The sequence below is a fragment of the Prionailurus viverrinus genome, chromosome A1 (genome assembly GCF_022837055.1).
Source record: "Prionailurus viverrinus isolate Anna chromosome A1, UM_Priviv_1.0, whole genome shotgun sequence".
Classification (NCBI taxonomy): Eukaryota; Metazoa; Chordata; class Mammalia; order Carnivora; family Felidae; genus Prionailurus; species Prionailurus viverrinus.
The window spans coordinates 53,776,959-53,796,580 of NC_062561.1; the positions used below are offsets into that span (position 1 = coordinate 53,776,959).

At 33.9% G+C, this 19,622-nt stretch overlaps 1 protein-coding gene across 2 annotated transcripts in view; it reads left to right on the plus strand.

The window, feature by feature from the left end:
• Positions 1-17,305, plus strand: part of NDFIP2 (Nedd4 family interacting protein 2) — a 65,809-nt gene extending 48,504 nt beyond the window's left edge. For both annotated transcript variants that reach the window (XM_047870668.1, XM_047870677.1), the window contains exons 7-10: positions 5,741-5,865; positions 10,451-10,517; positions 13,385-13,490; positions 16,059-17,305. In XM_047870668.1, coding sequence (XP_047726624.1) covers positions 5,741-5,865; positions 10,451-10,517; positions 13,385-13,488 — 296 coding nt within the window. In that variant the 3' untranslated portion in view covers positions 13,489-13,490; positions 16,059-17,305. The remainder of the gene's footprint in view (positions 1-5,740; positions 5,866-10,450; positions 10,518-13,384; positions 13,491-16,058) is intronic.
• Positions 17,306-19,622: the final 2,317 nt, after the last annotated feature.

Here is a 19,622-nt window from a genome sequence, read left to right on the forward strand (position 1 = left end):
ATTCAGTTTTGAGAAACAGAGTGCAAGCAGGGGAGGGGCAGAGAGTGAAGAAGACACAGAATCCGAAGCAGGCTTCAGGCTCTGAGCTATTGTCACAGAGCCCAGTGCAGGGCTCAAACCCATAAACTGTGAGATCATGACCTGAGGCGAAGTCGAACATTCAACTGACTGAGCCACCCAGGTGCCCCGAGATTTCATTTTTTTTTAATGGCTGAATGATATTACTCTGTGTGTGTGTGTGTGTGTGTGTGTGTGTGTGTGTGTATACACATCACATCTTCTTCATTCATCTATCGGTAGACACTTGGGCTGTTTTCATAATTTGGCTATTGTAAATAATGCTGAAATAAACATAGGGTAGCATATATCCTTTTGAATTAGTGTTTTTATATTCTTTGGGTACATACTCAGTAGTGTGATTACTGGATCATAGGATACTTCAGTTCTAACTTTCTGAGGGACTTCATAGAGTTTTCTACAGTGGCTGCACCAGTTTGCATTCCTACCAGCAGTGTGTGATGGTTCCTTTTTTTCCACATCCTCACCAATACTTATTGGTTGTCAGAAATAGATTTTCTTTAATATGGTTTATAGCTTAAGCATTTCAGGTAATAAAAGTTGTGTGAATACAAACTACGGTGAATATCAGTAAGAATATTTCAGTTAAAACTCTTTGGTGGCTTAATTCTTGCCTATTCTGTTTCAACATCCATTTTTCAGTCTCTTACCATATGTAATCCTGAAAAAAGTTTACACATAAATTTGTAAAATAATTGCATGTTTATGTCCAGAAAATGTAGAGAAAGAAATGTATGTATCCCTTGATAATTTTTGCTTTTCATAATCCCTTGAAGTGTCACAGCAAAATGTCTCATACATGCCTAACTTGCTTGTTTAACAGACTTCTTAAGACAATGGAATGAAAGTCAGTTGTTAGTTAAAAGCTAGAAATTAAGATTGAATTCATTGGATAATTGATGGTCTGGAAATGACCTTGAACTCTAGTGCTTAAAAATGGAATGGACTCTGCTTAGAAAACTTTACTTCTAGGGTTTATTCCTACCTTTTATACTTACTGTAGTGATCTCTGTGGTGTGAACATTTTGTAACTTTACTAAATGAGAGCCCGTTACTACATGGAAAGAGCTTTGAAAACAAAAAATCGAGTTTGGGTATTACTTATATCAGTGTTCTAACTTTAAATTTTAAATAATTTTGAGCATTAGTTTCTTCATAATGAGCTGGTAACAGCTGCCTTTCATGATTTTTGTGAGGCTTAGAAGTGATATGATTAAAGCATTCGCCCAGTTGCTACACAAATACCATAGATACGATGTGTCCTTCTCAGTGCATTGTATCAGGAGGCAGTGATCCAGTTATGTCTTTTTACTGGTGATGTCAGTTCTCATCAGGTTAAGGTGGTGTCTGCTAGCTTTCTTCACTGTTTTTTCCTTTTGTAATTAATAAGTGTCTTGTGGCTTTTGAAAATTTAAAAGTAAAGTCTTATTAATGGATAACTAGTGTACAATATTGCTTTCTAGGCTGTTCTGCTACCCTCTTTCTGTAGATGGGAGGTATATGTAAGAAAGAGATCAGTGCATAGAAGACATGAAAGGCTTGGATGTGCCTATCCTACCTATACCTCTTACTTGCTTTGTGAGTTTATGTGGCACTTTGCTGTTCTAGGTCTCAATTTGTCCTTCTGTAGAATGGAATTAATTCTGACTTTGCCCTTCTTAAAAGGCTAATGAGAAGATCAAATAAGTTAAAATATGTGAAATGTCATAAATTATAGAGTGCTTTTGGGTGAAGGTAGTTTGTAGTAATGTTCTCCTTCCACATCCTTAATTGAGAATTCACCTTTTACATGATTTAAACTGATTGGCAGCCTTCTTTCAAATGTCATTAACCTGTCTGACTCACTTTCATACAAAGAAGGGCACTGTGAACGTGACTGTGGAGAGTGTAATTGGAGCAACACTTTGCATTCTTTACCAACTTTTCTTAATTGCCCTGCTTTGCAGCTGCTTGCTCCCCCCAGTTTTATTTTTTCTAAGGAATATAGGTTTTGGAAGTCTGTTCCTTCTTTGGATTCCATGTTGGGCCTTGACTGTGTGGGGACTAGGTGCCCTATGCCTTTTAAGCTTTGTCCTAAGTTTCCAGGGAAACATGGCACAAATGAAGTAAAGCTGAAAGAAAAGTGTTCCTGTCTTTTTCCCTAGGCATATTACATTCACCTGCCTCTACTACATGTTTCTTTTATGGATTTTACACACTTAAGGTTTAGCATACATTTATTTTCTTTTTTGCCAATTCAGACATGTCATAGAGGATTCAGAATTTAATGCTTCTGCCCTTTCTGTGTTTTAAGACCTGTTCAGCTTTACTTGCTATCTTACAGGCCAAGGCCATAAAAGGTGAATCTGTTGGAGCCCCTGGGTGGCCCAGTTGGTTAAGCATCCCACTTCAGCTCAGGTCATGATCTTGTGGTTCGTGAGTTCAAGCCCTGCGTCGGGCTTTCTACTGTCAGCACGGAGCCCTCTATAGATCCTCTGTCTTTGCCTCTCTCTGCCCCTACCCTGCTTATGCTCTGTCTCAAAAATAAAATAAACATTCAAAAATTTTTTTAAAAAAGTGAATGTGTCTACACTCAAGTAGTCACCAACTTTGTTTTTTTCCTAGTGCTTAAATCAATTACAGATGGATAAAGTTATGTATTAGTCTCTTAGAGCTAATACTACCATATGGGTGGCTTAAACAGTGCAAGTTTATTTTCTCACAGTTCTGGAGGCTAGAAGTCCAAGATCAAAGTGCTGGAAAATTTGGTTTCTGGTGAGGGGTCCTCTTCTTGGCTGTGGACGGCTGTCTTGCTGTGTCTCACATGGTCTCTTTTCTACATGTGGGTGGAGAGAGAGCTCCCTTAGTGCTCTTCCTCTTCCTATAAGGTCACCAATCCTAGTGGATTAGGGCTCTACCTTTATATCCTTAATTATCTCCATAAAGGCCCTATCTCTAAATTCAGTCACACTGGGGAGTTAGGGTTTTAAGGAGACACAGTTCAGTCCATAATACGTTATATTGCACGAGCATAGCTTGTAGGAATCCCTGCTGCTGGCAGAGTGCAAAAAGAGAAAACATGATGACTCAATAGGTACTTTTTTGTTTTTTGGATCTTATTTCTGGTGTGGGTACAGTGGTATGTGTACTAGATACCAGTAGATCTGATTTTGAAGAAAACAATGTTGAATTTTCCCCTGAACTAAACATGCTCAGAGGTGAAAATGCACTTTTGGAATATTTCGCTGTTTTGTATTTTCCCCATCAGTGCTTCCTGTGTTTTAACCATGTGACATGCTTTTAAAATGATAGACTGAGGCATCACTGGGATAAAGTAATAAGTTGCTCATGGCTGCTGGCAGTCTGTCCTCTGCCCCAGACCTCACCCACCCACTGAGGAGGAGGAGAGTAACTGCCTCAGCCAGTCACAGCACACATATGGCACATAGGTTGGGAATCTTTACTGCTATTTATTAATGTAAATTCTTTATTTTAAATAGACAGGAAGATATTACATAAAGCTGTTGCATGGTTTCTCCACAGATAACACAAATATTAACCCATTGGATGTAGAACAGCTATGTCTAATAGTATATTCTATGATGCTGGAAATATTCTGTATCTCTGCTGTCCAATATGGTAGCTACAAGCCAGATGTGACCATTGCGCACTTGACATGTGGCTAGTGTGACTGAGGGACTAAATTTTAAATTTCCTGTCATTTTAATTAATTAAAGTGTAAACATCCCGCTTTGTAGAGCAGGGTAGGTTCCTGGAGCAAGTGGAAGAAGCAGTGTGGCTGGGGGGCACTGGATAACAGATGCAGAGGACAGCGAAGTACTGATCAGTATCTGGGTTTACAAAAAAGAAAGTGTGGAGTGTAAACAAGTTTTATTTCCAGTAGTGTCACCTGAATTTTTTTTTTTTTTTTTTTGAAAAGATATAACCTATTCTGTAAAGAGATCATCTTGTATGGGTAGTAATAATGGCTAACGTTTACTTAGGGATCACCATGTGCCAGATTCTATACCATGTTAAACTCTTTAAATTGATTATCTCACTTAATCCCCTTATCAGCCTTGTGAAGTAGTACTACAGATCAGAGAACTGTGGCTCACCAGAGTCAGTAGTGAGTCCAAGGTCATTTATCTAGTGAGTGAGTACACTTTGACTCAAACACAGGTCTCTTACTTCAAAATTCATTCTCCTGACTGTTGCACCATATAACATAGCTTACCATAAATGATCAGGAAAGCATTTGGAGAAAGAAGAAATTATAGAAGACATTGGGAAGGAAGAAATTACAGGAGTAGGGAAATTGCTTTGAAGAAATAGCTATTTCATTTAAATTTATCCTAAAATGTTTCCTCTCTGTCTTCAGAATTCTGAAAAAGTCAGCATTTCTCTAGATAATTTACTTTGTTTACCCTGAGAGTTGGGTGGAGATATTTGGGGTAAGAGGATGGGCAGTGAATAGGACAAAGTTCTGTTCAAATTGATCTTCGGTTTTACTGTTGTTACTGTTATTATTTGGTAATGTTACTCTCTTGGACACAGGGCACTCTGATTATATCTCAAGGACCTGTGTCAGAATGGTTTCTGCTACAAGTAATAGAAAACCCTCATTCAACTATTTTAAATAGTTAGGAGATTATCTCACAAAACAGAAAATCCATGAACAAGCAGATCCCAGCCGTAGCAAGTATCAGTGCTATAGCTCTGCTCCTCCTGGATTTCCTTCATTCTCTAGCCCGTTTGGAGTTACAGTTTAATCCTCAGGCTGATAGCAAGATCCCTGCAGTGGTTCCAGGTATCACATCCAAACTAGACATCTGGGGGAAAGCAGTATTTAAAAAAATAAACACAGTATGTATACACACACACACACACACACACACACACACACATATAGTAGAAATTCATAAACTAGGCAAGAATGTAATAAACTTCTATGTATTTATCATTCAGATTCAACAGTGATTAATTTAGAGCCACTGTTATTTAACCTATATTCCATTCTCCATCTCCTTGATGTGTTTTTAAGAACTGAAGAATGGTTTTCAGAAATCCTATTTCAAAAAAAAAATTGGCAGGGAGTTTTGGCCTCCTGTGATTTTTTTTTCCCCCCAGACTACTCAGGATTCACCTTTTGGAGTTAAGTATGGAGTCCAGACTTCCCTAAACTAAAGACTTTGTAGGTAGGTGGATTCTTCAGGAGAGGGAAAAACAGGTTTTGTTAAGTAGGAGGAAGAGGCAATGAACAGTATCTTCTCTGGAAATATTTTATAATTTATGTGATTCATCTTTAATATTGCTTTTTAAAAAATCCAGTTTGGTTGGCTGATTGCTTAGGGTGGGATCACAAGGGAGCTACCCTGTGACTTGGTTTATTAGCTGGTTTAAAAATGCAGTTTAACCTAGTGGTGACACATTTTAAGGAATTGATTCCTCTTGGCCAAACTGACAAGAAACCAAGCGTACCTGTTTGTTAATGTATAGTTAATAGCTAATACATTTGCAAAAGGTAAACTACAGTCTGTAAAGAAGACTTAATTGGTACAGAGTCAAAAGAAACGGGAGTGTTATTTCCATTGTGCAGTAAAGTAGTGTTAATATTACGTCTTTGTTAATTTGTTTCCAAAGTGTGATCTTTAAAAGAACTTTTTACTTCTCTTGCTTTTAGTGGCATTTATTTTCAACTGGCTTGGGTTTTGTTTATCCTTCTGTATCACCAATACCATAGCTGGGAGATATGGTGCCATATGTGGATTTGGACTTTCATTGATCAAATGGATCCTTATCGTTAGGGTGAGTGTTTTGATAGTGTCTATTACTCTTATCTCTAAAATTAAAATGTATGAAAATCTGTGGTTCATGAATGTTCATTTTATGTCTAGGAGTTCAATTATTTTGAGACTTATTCTTACCTCTTATTATTGTAGTGATCTCTGTGAGATGAACATTTTAAATGAGAGCTTGTTTACTACGTGGAAAGAGCTTTGAAAACAGAAAAAATTGAGTTTGAGTCTTACTTATATCAGTGTTCTAACCTTAAATTTTTAATTTTTCTGAGCATTAGTTTCTTCATAATGGGTTGGTAATAGCTGCCTTTCAAGATTTTTGTGAGTCTTAGAGGTGATAGAATTAAAGTATTCACCCAGTTGCTGCACAAATGTGCTCAGTAAACTGTGTCTATGACTATTGTGATCAGTCAAAACATAAAAATTTCTATCAGTTAGTAAATTGTCATGGATTTAGTTATTTTCCCACTCTTTTGGGGGGGGGGTAGCATTAAGAACTCAAAAGTAAACTAAGGCCCCTGAGGTGGCTATCAGAACTCACCTTTTTTCCTTTATGTTCCTTCTCAGCCTTTCTTCTCATTTCTCTGTTGTTCCTGGGATTCACCCTCTGTCTACTTCTTATCACTTACGAGATGGTGTGTTGGGAGATAATGCCAAGTCCTCTTCTTTCTCCCATCTCAAAGCTTGTCCCATAATAATTTTCTGTGTCCATTCCACCAGCAGTAGTGTTGTTAGCATAGCTTTCCCCCAGCTCTTTGCCTTTTGAAGGCCCCCTTTGGCTCCTTTTGATGAAGCCTTTTCCCTGGTTTCTTTAGGGTAAGGCCTAGGAGAATGATCAGGAGTGCCTTTATTTATTGTTTTAATAAGTTTTCTTACAAGTAACCTATACATTTAAATGCTATTCTACAGTTGATAAAATGCATAATTTCAACAAATCATATTTATTTAAACATTGATTTCTAATTGAATGAATGCTCAAATGCTCCTAAAATATTCGGTACAGTCACATAGTAAAATGTCAGCTTCCCTTACGTGCTTCAGACACTTGTTATGCATCTATATTATCAAATTGATTTAAAAAATTAAAACTGGATTTAATGTGTTTTTGCTTTATTTTTAAACTTACTGCCTCCCAGAGTTTCAGTAATCTTATCAGACCTTGTCTGTGTTCAGACCAGATTAAGGTTTTGGCTATTAATCAGTTGATTCTTGGGTGAGACCTTATTGCATGGATTCTAAGATGATTAAAACTAGAGCTATTGTAAGAATAGCCCCCTGGCAGATTCTTTTTATAATTTCATTTCAAAAGTTGTGGAGTGGATTCCCACGATGAGCAGAAATCTGTTAAGGTGTTATGGACCATACAAATATAAAGAGATGATATAGGAGTAGATGATGTAGAAGTTACTACTAGAGAACCTCAAAAGAGTTGAAGTTAGATATGTCCATTGGTTATGGTTATATTAGTAATAGAACTAATTACTGTTATTCAAATAGGATTTCTCATCTTAGTCACAGAACACAAAATGATTTGAGGACTGTTTTTTCAGTTCTCCTAAGCTTAATAAATTTGTGTATTCTAAATTTATAAAAAAGAAGGTAGTCTAGTCCATTATATGCAACCTATGCCCTAGGGGTATTAGCTCCTAATTCTCCCATAGTAGCCCTAGTTGGGAGGGGCTTGATTATCTAGTAATTAACTCCAGTTAATGTGATGAGGTGGGGAACTTAAATTCAAAGACTAGAGGTGCTCAAAGCTTTGTAAGGTATATACTAGCATCAAGTTTGATCACCAGGACTGTTTAGTTTCCCTTTATAATAGCGCTACTGAAAGGTACCTGACTGGCTCAATCAGAAGAGCATGTGACTCTTGATCTCAGGGTCGTGGGTTCCAGCTTCACATAGGTGTGGAGATTACTAAAAAAAAAATAAACTAAAAAAAACAAAAAAAAAACAAAAAAAAACCCAAACCATAAAATGTGCCTTTAAAAAAAATAAAGTACTGCTACTGAGTTAAGGTTAATGTCATGCCTTTAGTGTATACTGAGAATTGATACAAGAAAAGGATTTTTAAAGATCTTTTGTATAAAGTAATAATGGCAGCCATTCATTGAGTACTTACTATGTTCCAAGCAGAATTCGTTACCAACATCAAATTCTTGACCCCCTACCTGTATCAGTGATGCTCGTGACAATGCAGCCATTATATTGACGATGAAGCTAAGAATAAAAAAAAGTCTAATAACTTGCTCCACATCCCATAGTTTGTATGTGAATTAGAAACTAGCTTGATCCCAGTTCAGTGCATGTTCTCTTGGTTCTGTACTGCCTCTATGACACTGCATTTTGACTTTTATTATAATGCTCCAAACAATAAATTCCCTGTGGAGCTCAGTGCTGAGAGAAAGGGTTTCTCCTGAAAACCTGTTTTATTTTATTAGACAATAAGTAATTTATAAATCATACTGCAGCTTTTCTTTTTGTTTCTGAGTTTCCATGAACCTCAGATTTAATGTAAATATCTTTAGCCAATTCTGGTATTATTTCTGTCTACGGCTTTTGATCTTTTTATTATTTGTTTGAAAATGCATATGTGTTTTGTTAAAAACTAACAACTCTTTTTGAAAGTAGACAGGATGTAAACAATAAAATGCTGGTGTTACATTAATAAAATAAAATTAGATAAATTCCTATTGTCAGTTAATTTATTTTTCAAAATTTTTTTTTTTGCATCCTGTGATTGGCCAGTCAACATGATGGATTTATTCATTAAAAAACCCAAGTTGGCTCAGCCCTGCGACTGTTGGTATTTTAAACATTTTTGCTCACTCAGTAATGAGTTCAAAAGCTTATTAGTTTATCCTTTTTATGTAGTGGACTTTACAAAGTCTCTCTTTGATTTCAAGGTGAAGGTAATTATATTTTTTACCCAGAAGTAAGTAAAAACTAACTTTGGCAAATATTTTTGGTGAAGAATGATGATGTTCTTTCTGGTTGTCTCTTGCCTGTTAGTATTATTTATTAAATATATTCTACAATATATTTAAATATTAGTTAAATGTATTGCTTTGCTTCTTTATTTCTTTTCGTTCTTATAGACTCTAAAACCCATATGAAAATCTTTTATTTATAATTAGTAATCACTTGATTAAAAAATATAGTGCAGTCCTACTTTACAAGCTATGTTTTCCTAATTTTTTAGCTCTCCCTTGTACTTATTTTAATGATGTAGGAGTCTGGAATTTGCATCTATAATGGCACTTTAAAAATTTTAATCTCTGAAATTTTTGAAACTCTAAGCTGAGAATTTAGATTATAGTTGATTTATTAATTATAAATACTTCCTATGGAAATATTTAAGGTTTTAAAAATAGATTTAGATAATCTTTAGTACATTTGCATCCTCCGTAGTGATATTTTTATTACAGTTTATAAGCATTTTGGTTATTACCAAACCTATAGGATTTTTAAAAATGCTTCTGTGGAAAATACCAACGGATAGTTGGAAATAATTATCAAAAAAAGTTGGAGGTAGATACTTTTAATTTCAGACTTGAGGGCAAGTCTCCATTTGATAAAATCATTTTTAGTTAAATCAGATTCAGTTTGGAGACCAATGGAAACAGTAGATAAAACAACGTAATTTTTAATAGTTTTAGACTAGGTTATATTACTTTCAACAAACAACTATTTGCAACACTGTTTAATGCTAAAGGGTCATAGAGAAGAATTATCTGAAGTAACTCTGAAGAAAATTAGTTTGACTTTTTACAAAAATTTTTTTCAGTAATTAAAATCATGACGTCCAGAGTCTAATCAAGGAAAAGATAGCCGTGTTCATTGTCATCAAACTCTCCCTTCCCATCTGCCTGTTCATATTCTCATTTTACAGAACATATAAAACTGTCTACCGTGGTCACTAATAGGAACTGTTGAAATGCCACTTCAAGGTTCATTTAGCTGTTCTCAGCTCACTGTTGAGAGCTGAATACTGGAGCATCTAGTTTGAAAATAAAAAGAGTCTAGTGAGTTGGGGGTCTTTATGTGCCTAGTATTCTTGGCAGTGATTAACAGTAGGGGGTGTACAGAAGGTCAAAAGCTCTTCTTTTTAGAGGTCAGCCGAACATCCCCATCTGATAAGATTAAACTAATGTGGCTTTTGGTGTTAATATCTAAAGCAGCGGGTTGCTGTAGTGTGTTTGGGATGGTAGTTGTGGTTTTGAGAGATTATGAAGAAAGAACCGACATGTGAACTCTTTAATGAGAAAGTTGGATTCAGATACATAGAATTTACCTTTCTTTCTTACAAGCATCTTGAAACTCATTTTTGTTTCTAAAATACTTTATATAAGTTTGTTAGCTATTGTATAAAAGATTTTAAAGAGTTTTTTCTCCTCAAGTAACTATGTATATATTACATAATGTATTAAGTAATTATGTATGTATTACATAATGTATTAGGCATTTTTTTTTTCTCTTTGTGTTAAGTGCTAGAGATTATTTGAGGTACATGATTCTGAAATTGAGGCTGATCTTTCATTTTCAAATTCAGGTACATAAATATGGTTAATATATTTATGTTCACTCCATAGTTTTCTGATTATTTTACTGGATATTTCAATGGACAGTATTGGCTTTGGTGGATATTTCTTGTACTTGGTAAGTTTATTCTTAATTAAATTTCAGTTTAATTTACATTTAGTTTAACTTTGACATTTCCTCAAATTGTAAGATGTAAACCCATTGTGTTGGAACTTAGGTGGTAATAATTTTTCTGTTGTAAAGTTCTCCTGTCCTAGCACTTAAATCATCTAAGCTATTTGGGTAATTATACATAGCACTCTAGATTTTGGATTTAAAATCCAGAGCCTGTCGATTTAAAAAATCAGTGGTTGGATGATAATTAAATATATAAAACTTGAACACCCTAAAATGATTTTAAAAAATGTCTTTGGCATTTATCTTGGAAAATATACATGCATAATTTCTTTTAACGATCCTAGGAGATGTTGAGAGTAGGATAGTTGTTCTATGCATTTTACTTATTTTTGGAACATTGAAACGTTCTTTATACTTTTGAAACATACCCTGCATTAATCATTAATCAGCCAGGCAGAAGACTTCATGCCTAACGACCCCAGTACTTCTGTTGAGTTTTCTTCTTACAAGGCATGTCTTTTTATTAATATTGATGAATTTTATGGATTTCCAATTTTTGTTGCCTGGTGATTTTCACTTTAGATGTATGATAAGTTAATCTTAAAATCACATGATGTTTTTAATCCACATTTCAGATTTATTTACTGGCGTGAAGAATATACTGAAGTTTAAAAGCCCACATTTCTCTAGGAACATTATTGTACCAGAAAATAATAGCATTTCAGTAGGTGGCAGTGTTCTCATTGAGTTTTTGTTTAGTCCTGCTATTGGATCTTTAGGATCTTTATGGAAACAAATTCTTGCGATCAGATAAGGTCACTAAAGATCCTGTATTCTTTATTTAATAATTATAGTGAAATTATTCTGCTGTTGTGATTTTGTGAGGGAGCCAGACTCTTACGAGGGTTTAGGCAGTTTTTCTGCATTGTTAATTGTGTTCTGACTGCCTGAATTCTGTGATCGTTATTGAGCTACTTATTTAACAGTGAAAAAAAACATATAGTCTATTAGATATTTAAGCATATTAGGTGAGTATAGTTGCTTCTGAATATATTATTAATGATTGGACCTTAGGAAGACAACTATAGGCCTGAGTGGAATGCAGAGGATGACCTCATTTCCACATCAGAACCATAATCTATCTAGCATTTAGGGAAATACGAAAATTTAATCCATGATGAAAATGTTGCTTTCACATATACTCAGAAGAATGTTGAGTACATTGTAGAACACTGAGAAATGATAGCTGCTGAATGATTGATTGGTTTCTAGGTATGAATTGGTTTATTTTAGAAAATGGTTGAGCAGAATAAAATATGTCTTAGAAACAGCAGTTTTCATAGACAAAAGAAGGGATTTCACAAATAATTTTGGTTTACATTATTCAATAATGCTTTTACATTTGGATCACAATAGCATTATGTTTGAACAGCATCTGCAAGAGCATGAGGTGGAATTCAGAGTGGGAGTCACAAATGGAAGGAGTTAGGATATGGGAAGCAGATGTGATCAGATTTAGCTGAAATTTATACCACTTGTTTAAGTCATTATTTGTGTATCTTCTATCTTTTTTGTCTATTACAACCATGCTCTTTTTTAGTACTTTGGTTACTGTCTTGCATTTGGGGTACGAATTTAGTTTGGAACTTTGCATTTGTATATATTTGCTATATGTATATATATCTTCTGTTTTTGTTTTGCATCCCCTCCCATTACTAGTTAAATATTTACTGAAGTTAGTAAATGTTTCCCTTAGAATTCTATGCGTAATAAGTATATCAGAGAATTTACTAATAATGCTAATGCTTTTTGTGGTTAACTAATATTTTTCATCTGAAACTTTGAAGCATTTCACAGGCAATGCTTGCTCTCCTTCAATTACTAAGGAGACCTGTTAGCAAATGGCTGTTATTTAAAATTCCTATTACAGAGAATACTAAATAGATATAGTAAGATCTATCCCAAATCATTTAAGAAATCACTAGAGTGGTTGCTTCATAAGTCTTTCCTGAGTCTTCTTAATGTGAATTTGTATTATAAATTAGTCTTATTATTACTTGAAAATAAGAAGTAATAATTAAAATTATTTATGTAACACACATGTCTTCAAATACAGATTTCACAGATGACAGGCACTTGATATTGCTAGACAGGCTTCTTGGTTTTATCCCACAGTTGTTAGCAAATTACACGCATATATTCCTTCTTGAATACTTTATATTAGCAAATATGTCTTAAGTTTGCTTAGTAGTTGTATTAATTGAAAAGTTTTATATGGGGGTGCCTGAGTGGCTCAGTCAGTCAATCTGACTTCAGCTAGGTCATGATCTCATCATGTATCTTGAATTCAAGCCCCGTATCATCAGGCTCCGTACTGAATATGACAGCCTTTTTGGGATTCTCTCTCTCTCTCTCCCTCTCTCTTGCTTGCTCTCTCTCAAAATAAATAAATAAACTTAAAAACCCAGAAATTTCTTTAAAAACAAAAAAAAGAAAAGTTTCATATAAAAATGGGATTTCTGTGAGTTGAATCACATTAAATGCATTAGGTAGCTTTTCTATTTAAAGAAATGGAATAAATGTATATATTTTTTATAATTGTGGATTTTCATGGCTGGATTTGCTTTACTTTAATTTAGATACATCTGGACTTAACAAATTGAAAGAATTTTTGGGAGGCAGTAAACTTTTATTAAATTTTTCTAAGATGGAATTATCATTATAATGTAAAATAGGTTATGGAATGAATGGAATTTTACAGATTAAATTCTTTAAGCCGAGAGGATCTTGTTTATAATTGTCTATTTTAAATTTGTGGTACCCCCTCTGTATAAGAACATAATGTATCTGTGATTTTAACCTCTCAGGCCTGCTTCTTTTCTTCAGAGGATTTGTTAATTATCTAAAAGTCAGAAACATGTCTGAAAGTATGGCAGCTGCTCATAGAACAAGGTATTTCTTCTTATTATAGAGGTAAGAAATCTTAACATATTAACTGTTCCCTTCATGTATTCATATTCACCAGATGCATATTGTTTGCACTCATATTGTTTGCTTAAATTTAGCATATTTAATATATTGATATACTGTTAATTAACTAATGAAAATTTAATAAGTTGTGAACTTTTTAAAATAGATTTTAAAAATTGAATTTCTTTGGAAATTTCAATTTTTTAAATATATAATGAATAAGCAAACTTTAAGTCAGACTTTTTACACTTCTTTTTTAAAGATTAACCACAGGATGTAACCATTAGCACAAAATTTAAAAGGTCGGAAAAATAGGATAAGGCACTTACATAGAAGGGATGGGCACTTTGTATAAAACAATGTGAAAGTCACACATGTGTTGAAGAAAACAAGAAACAAATTTGTGATTGGAAAGTAATTTTCTGTGCACTGATCTTAACAAACTAGATCGGAGAGTAAAAGTTGTGTGAAGAAAATAGGAGCTCTGATATTGTTTACTTGAAGTGTGTCAGTTTATACTAATAATGAAGGCTTCAACTTGAATAAACGGGAATAAAGAAACGAGCAGGGATTTCTTACTAGTTATCCAGTGAGTTTCTGGAGGCTGTGTGCAACCTGTAGTATCTTCACCTGAAGGGACCTTGTATCTCTATTTTCTATAATAGATTATTTTTTATTGAAATACAGGTAACATACAATATTGTATTAGTTTCATGTGTATAATACAGTGATTTGACATTTGTATATTTTGTGAACTGGTCATCACAGTAAGTCTAGTTATCATCTGCCACCATACAAAGTTAATACAGTATTATTGACTGTATTCCCCATGCTGTAAATTACTTCCCCATGACTTACTTGTTTTGTAACTGGAAGTTTGTACCTCTTGATCCGCTTCACTCATTTTGCCCCCCTCACTCCAAAACTCCTTCCCCTTTGATAGCCATCACTCTGTTCTCAGTATCTATGAGTCTGGATGTTGTTTTATTGTGTGTGTGTGTTTGTTTTTTGGTTGCATTTATAAGTGAAATCGTGCAGCATTTGTCTTTCTTTGACTTATTTCACTTAGCATAATACCCTCAAGGTCCATCCATGTTGTCACAAATGGCAGTATCTTTTTTGTGGCTGAGTAGTATTACATTTTACACACACACACACCCACATCTTCTTTATCCATTCATCTATTGATGGGCACTTAGTTTCCGTATCTAGGCTATTGTAAATAATGCTACAGTTAACAGAGGGGTCCATGTATCTTTTTGAATTACTCTTTTCATTTTCTTCACACAGATAGCCAGAAGTGGAATTGCTGGATCATAGGGTAGTTCTACTTTTAATTTTTTGAAGAAGCTCCATGCTGTTTTCCAGCATGGTTGCCTTAATTTACTTTCCCACCAACGGCTCACAAGGTTTCCCTTTTCTTCATGTCCTTGTTAACACTTGTTTCTTATCTTTTTGATTATAGCCATGCTGACAGGCATGAGGTGATAATCTTATTGTGAATTTCATATGCGTTTCCCTGATGTATAGTGATGTTGGGCATCTTTTTCGTGTGCTTGATGGCCATCTGTATGTCTTTGGAAAAATGTCTGTTCAGATCCTCTGTTTATTTTTTGATTGGATTGTTTGGTTTTTCAGTTATTAAGTTATACAAGTTCTTTATTTTGGATATTAACTCCTTATTGAATATATGGCTTACAAATATATTTTCCCTCTATACTATTTTTAAAACAAGCACCATATACTTCATGTCTATAATTGATTTGAACTTTTAAAGTATTTGAACTCCATAAGCAAAATGTCTGCTAAAACACTTAACTTCTGTATCTGTCTACAAGTACAAAACGTTCCAAAGTTACTATAACTAAATATACTTTTTATAAATAAATTGTATGGTTTTTTTATTTGAGCGCTTAAACTTTATAACATGAGTTTTACATTATCTAATATAATTTATTTATTTCTGCTGAAGAGTAGAGTGAATGTAGTTGTATTTCTGGATAATATTAAAGTATACTTTTAAATGGTCTTTTACCTCGGGGCGCCTCGGTGGCTCAGTTGGTTAAGTGTCTGACTTAGGCTCAGGTCATGATCTCATAGTTCCTGGGTTCAAGTCCTGCATCGGGCTCTGTGCTGACAGCTTGGAGCCTGGAGCCTGCTTCAGATTCTGTGTCTCCTCCTCTTTCTGCCCCTCTCCCGCTTGTGCGTACGCGCGCTCTCCCTTTCTCTCTCAAAAATAAACCAGCATTTTTAAAGAATGTTCTTTTACCTCTACCTAGAAGAGGTCAATTTTCTCTTTAGCCACTAAAATGTCTTTGCAAGAAATAACATTGAGTGTATTGTGATTGTCTTGTTTGCATTTTCAAGAGTCTATAATATACATATTTTCTAGATGGTTTTCTATAGAAGCTTAAATGTTGAAATATATTCTGATATATGCTGTTTTATGTCATCTTTACCAAAAGAGCATTATATACTTGATGTACTACTGCTATAAAATGGGTTTTTGTACTATCATTTAGATATTTGCATTTTAATATACTTTAAGACTAATTCTTTCTTTGTCCCTAGACTACATCGACCAGACATTCTTTTCTTATATCAATGTGAAATTTCCAGATCATCTGTAAACCTACAACTTTAATAGAATAGAAGACTACTAAAAGCAGAAGACAAATTAGTGAAGAAAAGATAGATCTTCAAGATTGAATGGCAGGGTGGTTTATGCTTAAAGGCCAATTCTGTTCATTCTCTTAAATATTTATATTTCATTCGTTTTGCACATTTGCATATGTGCCCATTTAAAAGATTTGCGTATACTTGAAAGAGACCGTAAAGTTGTATCAGTAAAGTCCAGTCATATTTGGTCATTCGGTGTTTGGTATAATTGAAAGAGCTGAGTAAAAAACAGTCTTCCAGCATGTAAATGCCATTGACTTTTGACCTGACATTTAGTATAATAAAATGAAATTATTAACCATGTCAAATGCTTTATAGTTTCTGGCTTCTAGATTCATCTAGTAACTCTACACATGGAACATCCTTTGTTATATATAGGTTTTTGAAACCTGCAGTGCTGATTATAGAAAAGCTTTGTCAGATTTGTGAACATGATATTTACATTATTATTTAGCATATTCTTTCTGTAAATAACCATGCATAAATTACTTTCTGCATTGTTTTAGAAACTGTCTGGATATCTTTTAATTTAAAATTAAGTGAACTTAATATATAGAGAAAATTTGGGTGTTAAAGATAGTTTGTTTTAGGACAAATTTTAAGCAAATGTGGGTATTCCACATGTCCTTTATAAAAAAAAAAAAAATCTTCCTGTTTTTTTTTTTCTTTTTAAGGGACATGCCAGTTTTAGGGACTCTTAATTGAGAAGCTTGGTTTTTAGCATTGCCATCTTAGAGATTCTTGGAGGAAGAGATTGTATTAGATGTTCTATTTATTTCATTTAAGATGTTTTTGAAAGTTAATTTTCTGAATAAGATACTCTCATTTGCATTTGTCTTTTAAAAAGCCAATAAAAGTATCTTTCAATTATGATTGTAATAATTTTTTCTTTAGAGGTTTAGTTTGTTAAACGAAGCAAATCAGAACTTGTACTAGTAGCTTCTTGCTTTGATTATAGGAATAACCTATAAAAATCCTATCTTGAATTGAGATATGCAGACTAATCTGTCTTCAAGTTATGGAAACGTGTGGAATATGGGGGTGTGGTGTGTGTGTGTGTGTGTGTGTGTGTGTGTGTGTGTGTGTGTTTGTGTTGCAAGAATATGTGTGTCTGTGACCATTATTACAACTGGAATCTACATTCATAAGCTACTGCCATTTTGCAAATCATTTTGTGTCTCATCTGTTTTCTTTTTAGTTAGATTTTTGCTTTTGAATGCCAACATTAAAAATGATGGAAATTATATCCTCTTTTCAACTTAAAAATCATTTAATACGGATATATAGAACATACAAAATTGGTTGCTCGTTTATTATTTGACACTGACTACTAAAAAATACATCTAAAAGTATTCAGGGACATTTTTCCATTTCTGAAAAAATAAGTTATACTTTATAACTTCTTTTGTATTTCTCTGTATTTTCTGATTTATTTCATTGTCTTTGATAAATAAAACATGCAGTTTTGTTTTGCTAATTGAGCCTATTGTTTTTCCTCATTCATTCTCCCTGCATGGAATTTCTTATTGTTGATTGAGGTACCTGTGTTACCCCCTTGAGGTCAAACAGTAGCATGGGGTAAAGAAAACAAAATATTTAATTTAGTTGCCTGATTTGGAAATTAAAGTTAGAATGTACTTATAAGAAATATGATCTAATACTAGATCTCTTCTTTATCTCATATTAAGTTCCTGTACACCTGTACTTGTTTTTTTGTGGTAATTTTTAAATGAAATTAAGCTTTCATACATGGTAATTTTAGATTACTAGATCACCTATCACATCACTTTATTAAAATGTAGTATTTTAGTTCTTGTGGTATTTACACTTGGTTTCTGATTATGGATGTGTCACTTTTGGTCCAACATCAAAAACTTCATTTTCTGTTTGGATTTTTTTTTTTTCTCCTTTCAAATCTATAAGGTTCAAGTGTGCATGTTGCCGGATGCTTTCTAAGTGGTACAATTCAATGGTAGCCTTAAATCTCATTAGTCAGGGGAATCAGAATATTAGTTTTAAAAACTTAACATTCTCTTCTGGATCTGTGAAATCCTGCACACTTCCCTTCATTTGCTGTGAGCTGGGGTAGAGCAGCTGCTGTTGTGCTTGGGGGATTCTGAACCACCTTTGCACTCTGTCCTGAAGTTCACAAATCGGAATCTTTGTTAGGATGCCTAAATAATTTTTGAATGAATATGATTCGGGGCTTGGAAGTTAATGTGAATATTTATTATATTGATTATATTTGAGTAAGCTAGTTATGGCCAGGATAATCCATTTTTATGTATTTATGAAATCAACTGAATTTAAGGTAAAAATACATTTTTCTGTACAGTGTGTTCAGGATCGAATTAGAAATTTGAAATTAGAAGATCTTATACTCAGTTAAAATAAAAATCTCCGTTTAACAGAGAAAAAAAATACTAATGTCTAGCCTTTTGAGACCGTGAGATACCTCCCTTGCCTTTGAGGTTGTTCATAAATTTTAACCTGTTAGGACAGTAATCACTAATTCCCAGCAAAACCTTTCGTCACAGGAAAAGTGAAATCCAAAAAGTCCAATTGGAGAAAAAAAAAATCAGGGTTTCTTAATTTAACATTTCTTTTTCAACTGGTCCTTTCTGTCCCCCAAAGCACAAACATAACAGTGGTGAATGTGATACTGTATTTAACTGGAGTGACATGTCCTGAGCTTGCTCAGAAACAGTTGTGATTATTTGTTTTCTCAGCTTAAATAGTGCCTCTTCTCTGAAAAGTGTCCTAAAAAGGAGAATAAGTTATATGAACACAGTGTCTATATAGCTGTACCTTTCACTGAGAAGGACTGCCTAAGCCCACTGCCCTTTGGGAGAAGGAGCTGGCGTATTAGGTCAGGAGTTAATTGTTGTCACAGCCTTTCCTAGCCAGTGCATTTGTCTGGCCTGTAGAATACGCACAGTATCTTTTTTTTTTTTTCTTTCTTTTTTCTTTTTAAATAGAAATTGTATTGGAATGACTCCAGCTTATAGTAAAGAGTAAACAATGAGCTTTTATATTTTAAGACTGCTGTTAAATGTTATGTTAATTGTTTATTAGTTATATAATTCCTCCGACATATGAAATGTTAGTGTATTCTTTTAAAAAATCTCATTCAGGATAAAGTTCAACTGTTAGATGATGATGTGCCAATTATTGTAAGAATATCCTTGCCCATATATAAAACATGCTGACATGTGTTTTACTTGTTAATAAAGTTCTATAGATGTGGAAATGTGAACCTGTGCATCCTTTTGAAAATCAGTTTAAGACTGACAACATATTATTGCCACCTTGGCCTCACAAAATGGTTATATGGTAGACGTCATTTAAGATGAAAACACCTGGCATGGAATTAGGTTAGAGTGGGGAACAACATTTAACTTGTCACAGTAATTTGTTGGGAGGTGATTGTAGTTTAATTTTAATAAATGCAAAAAA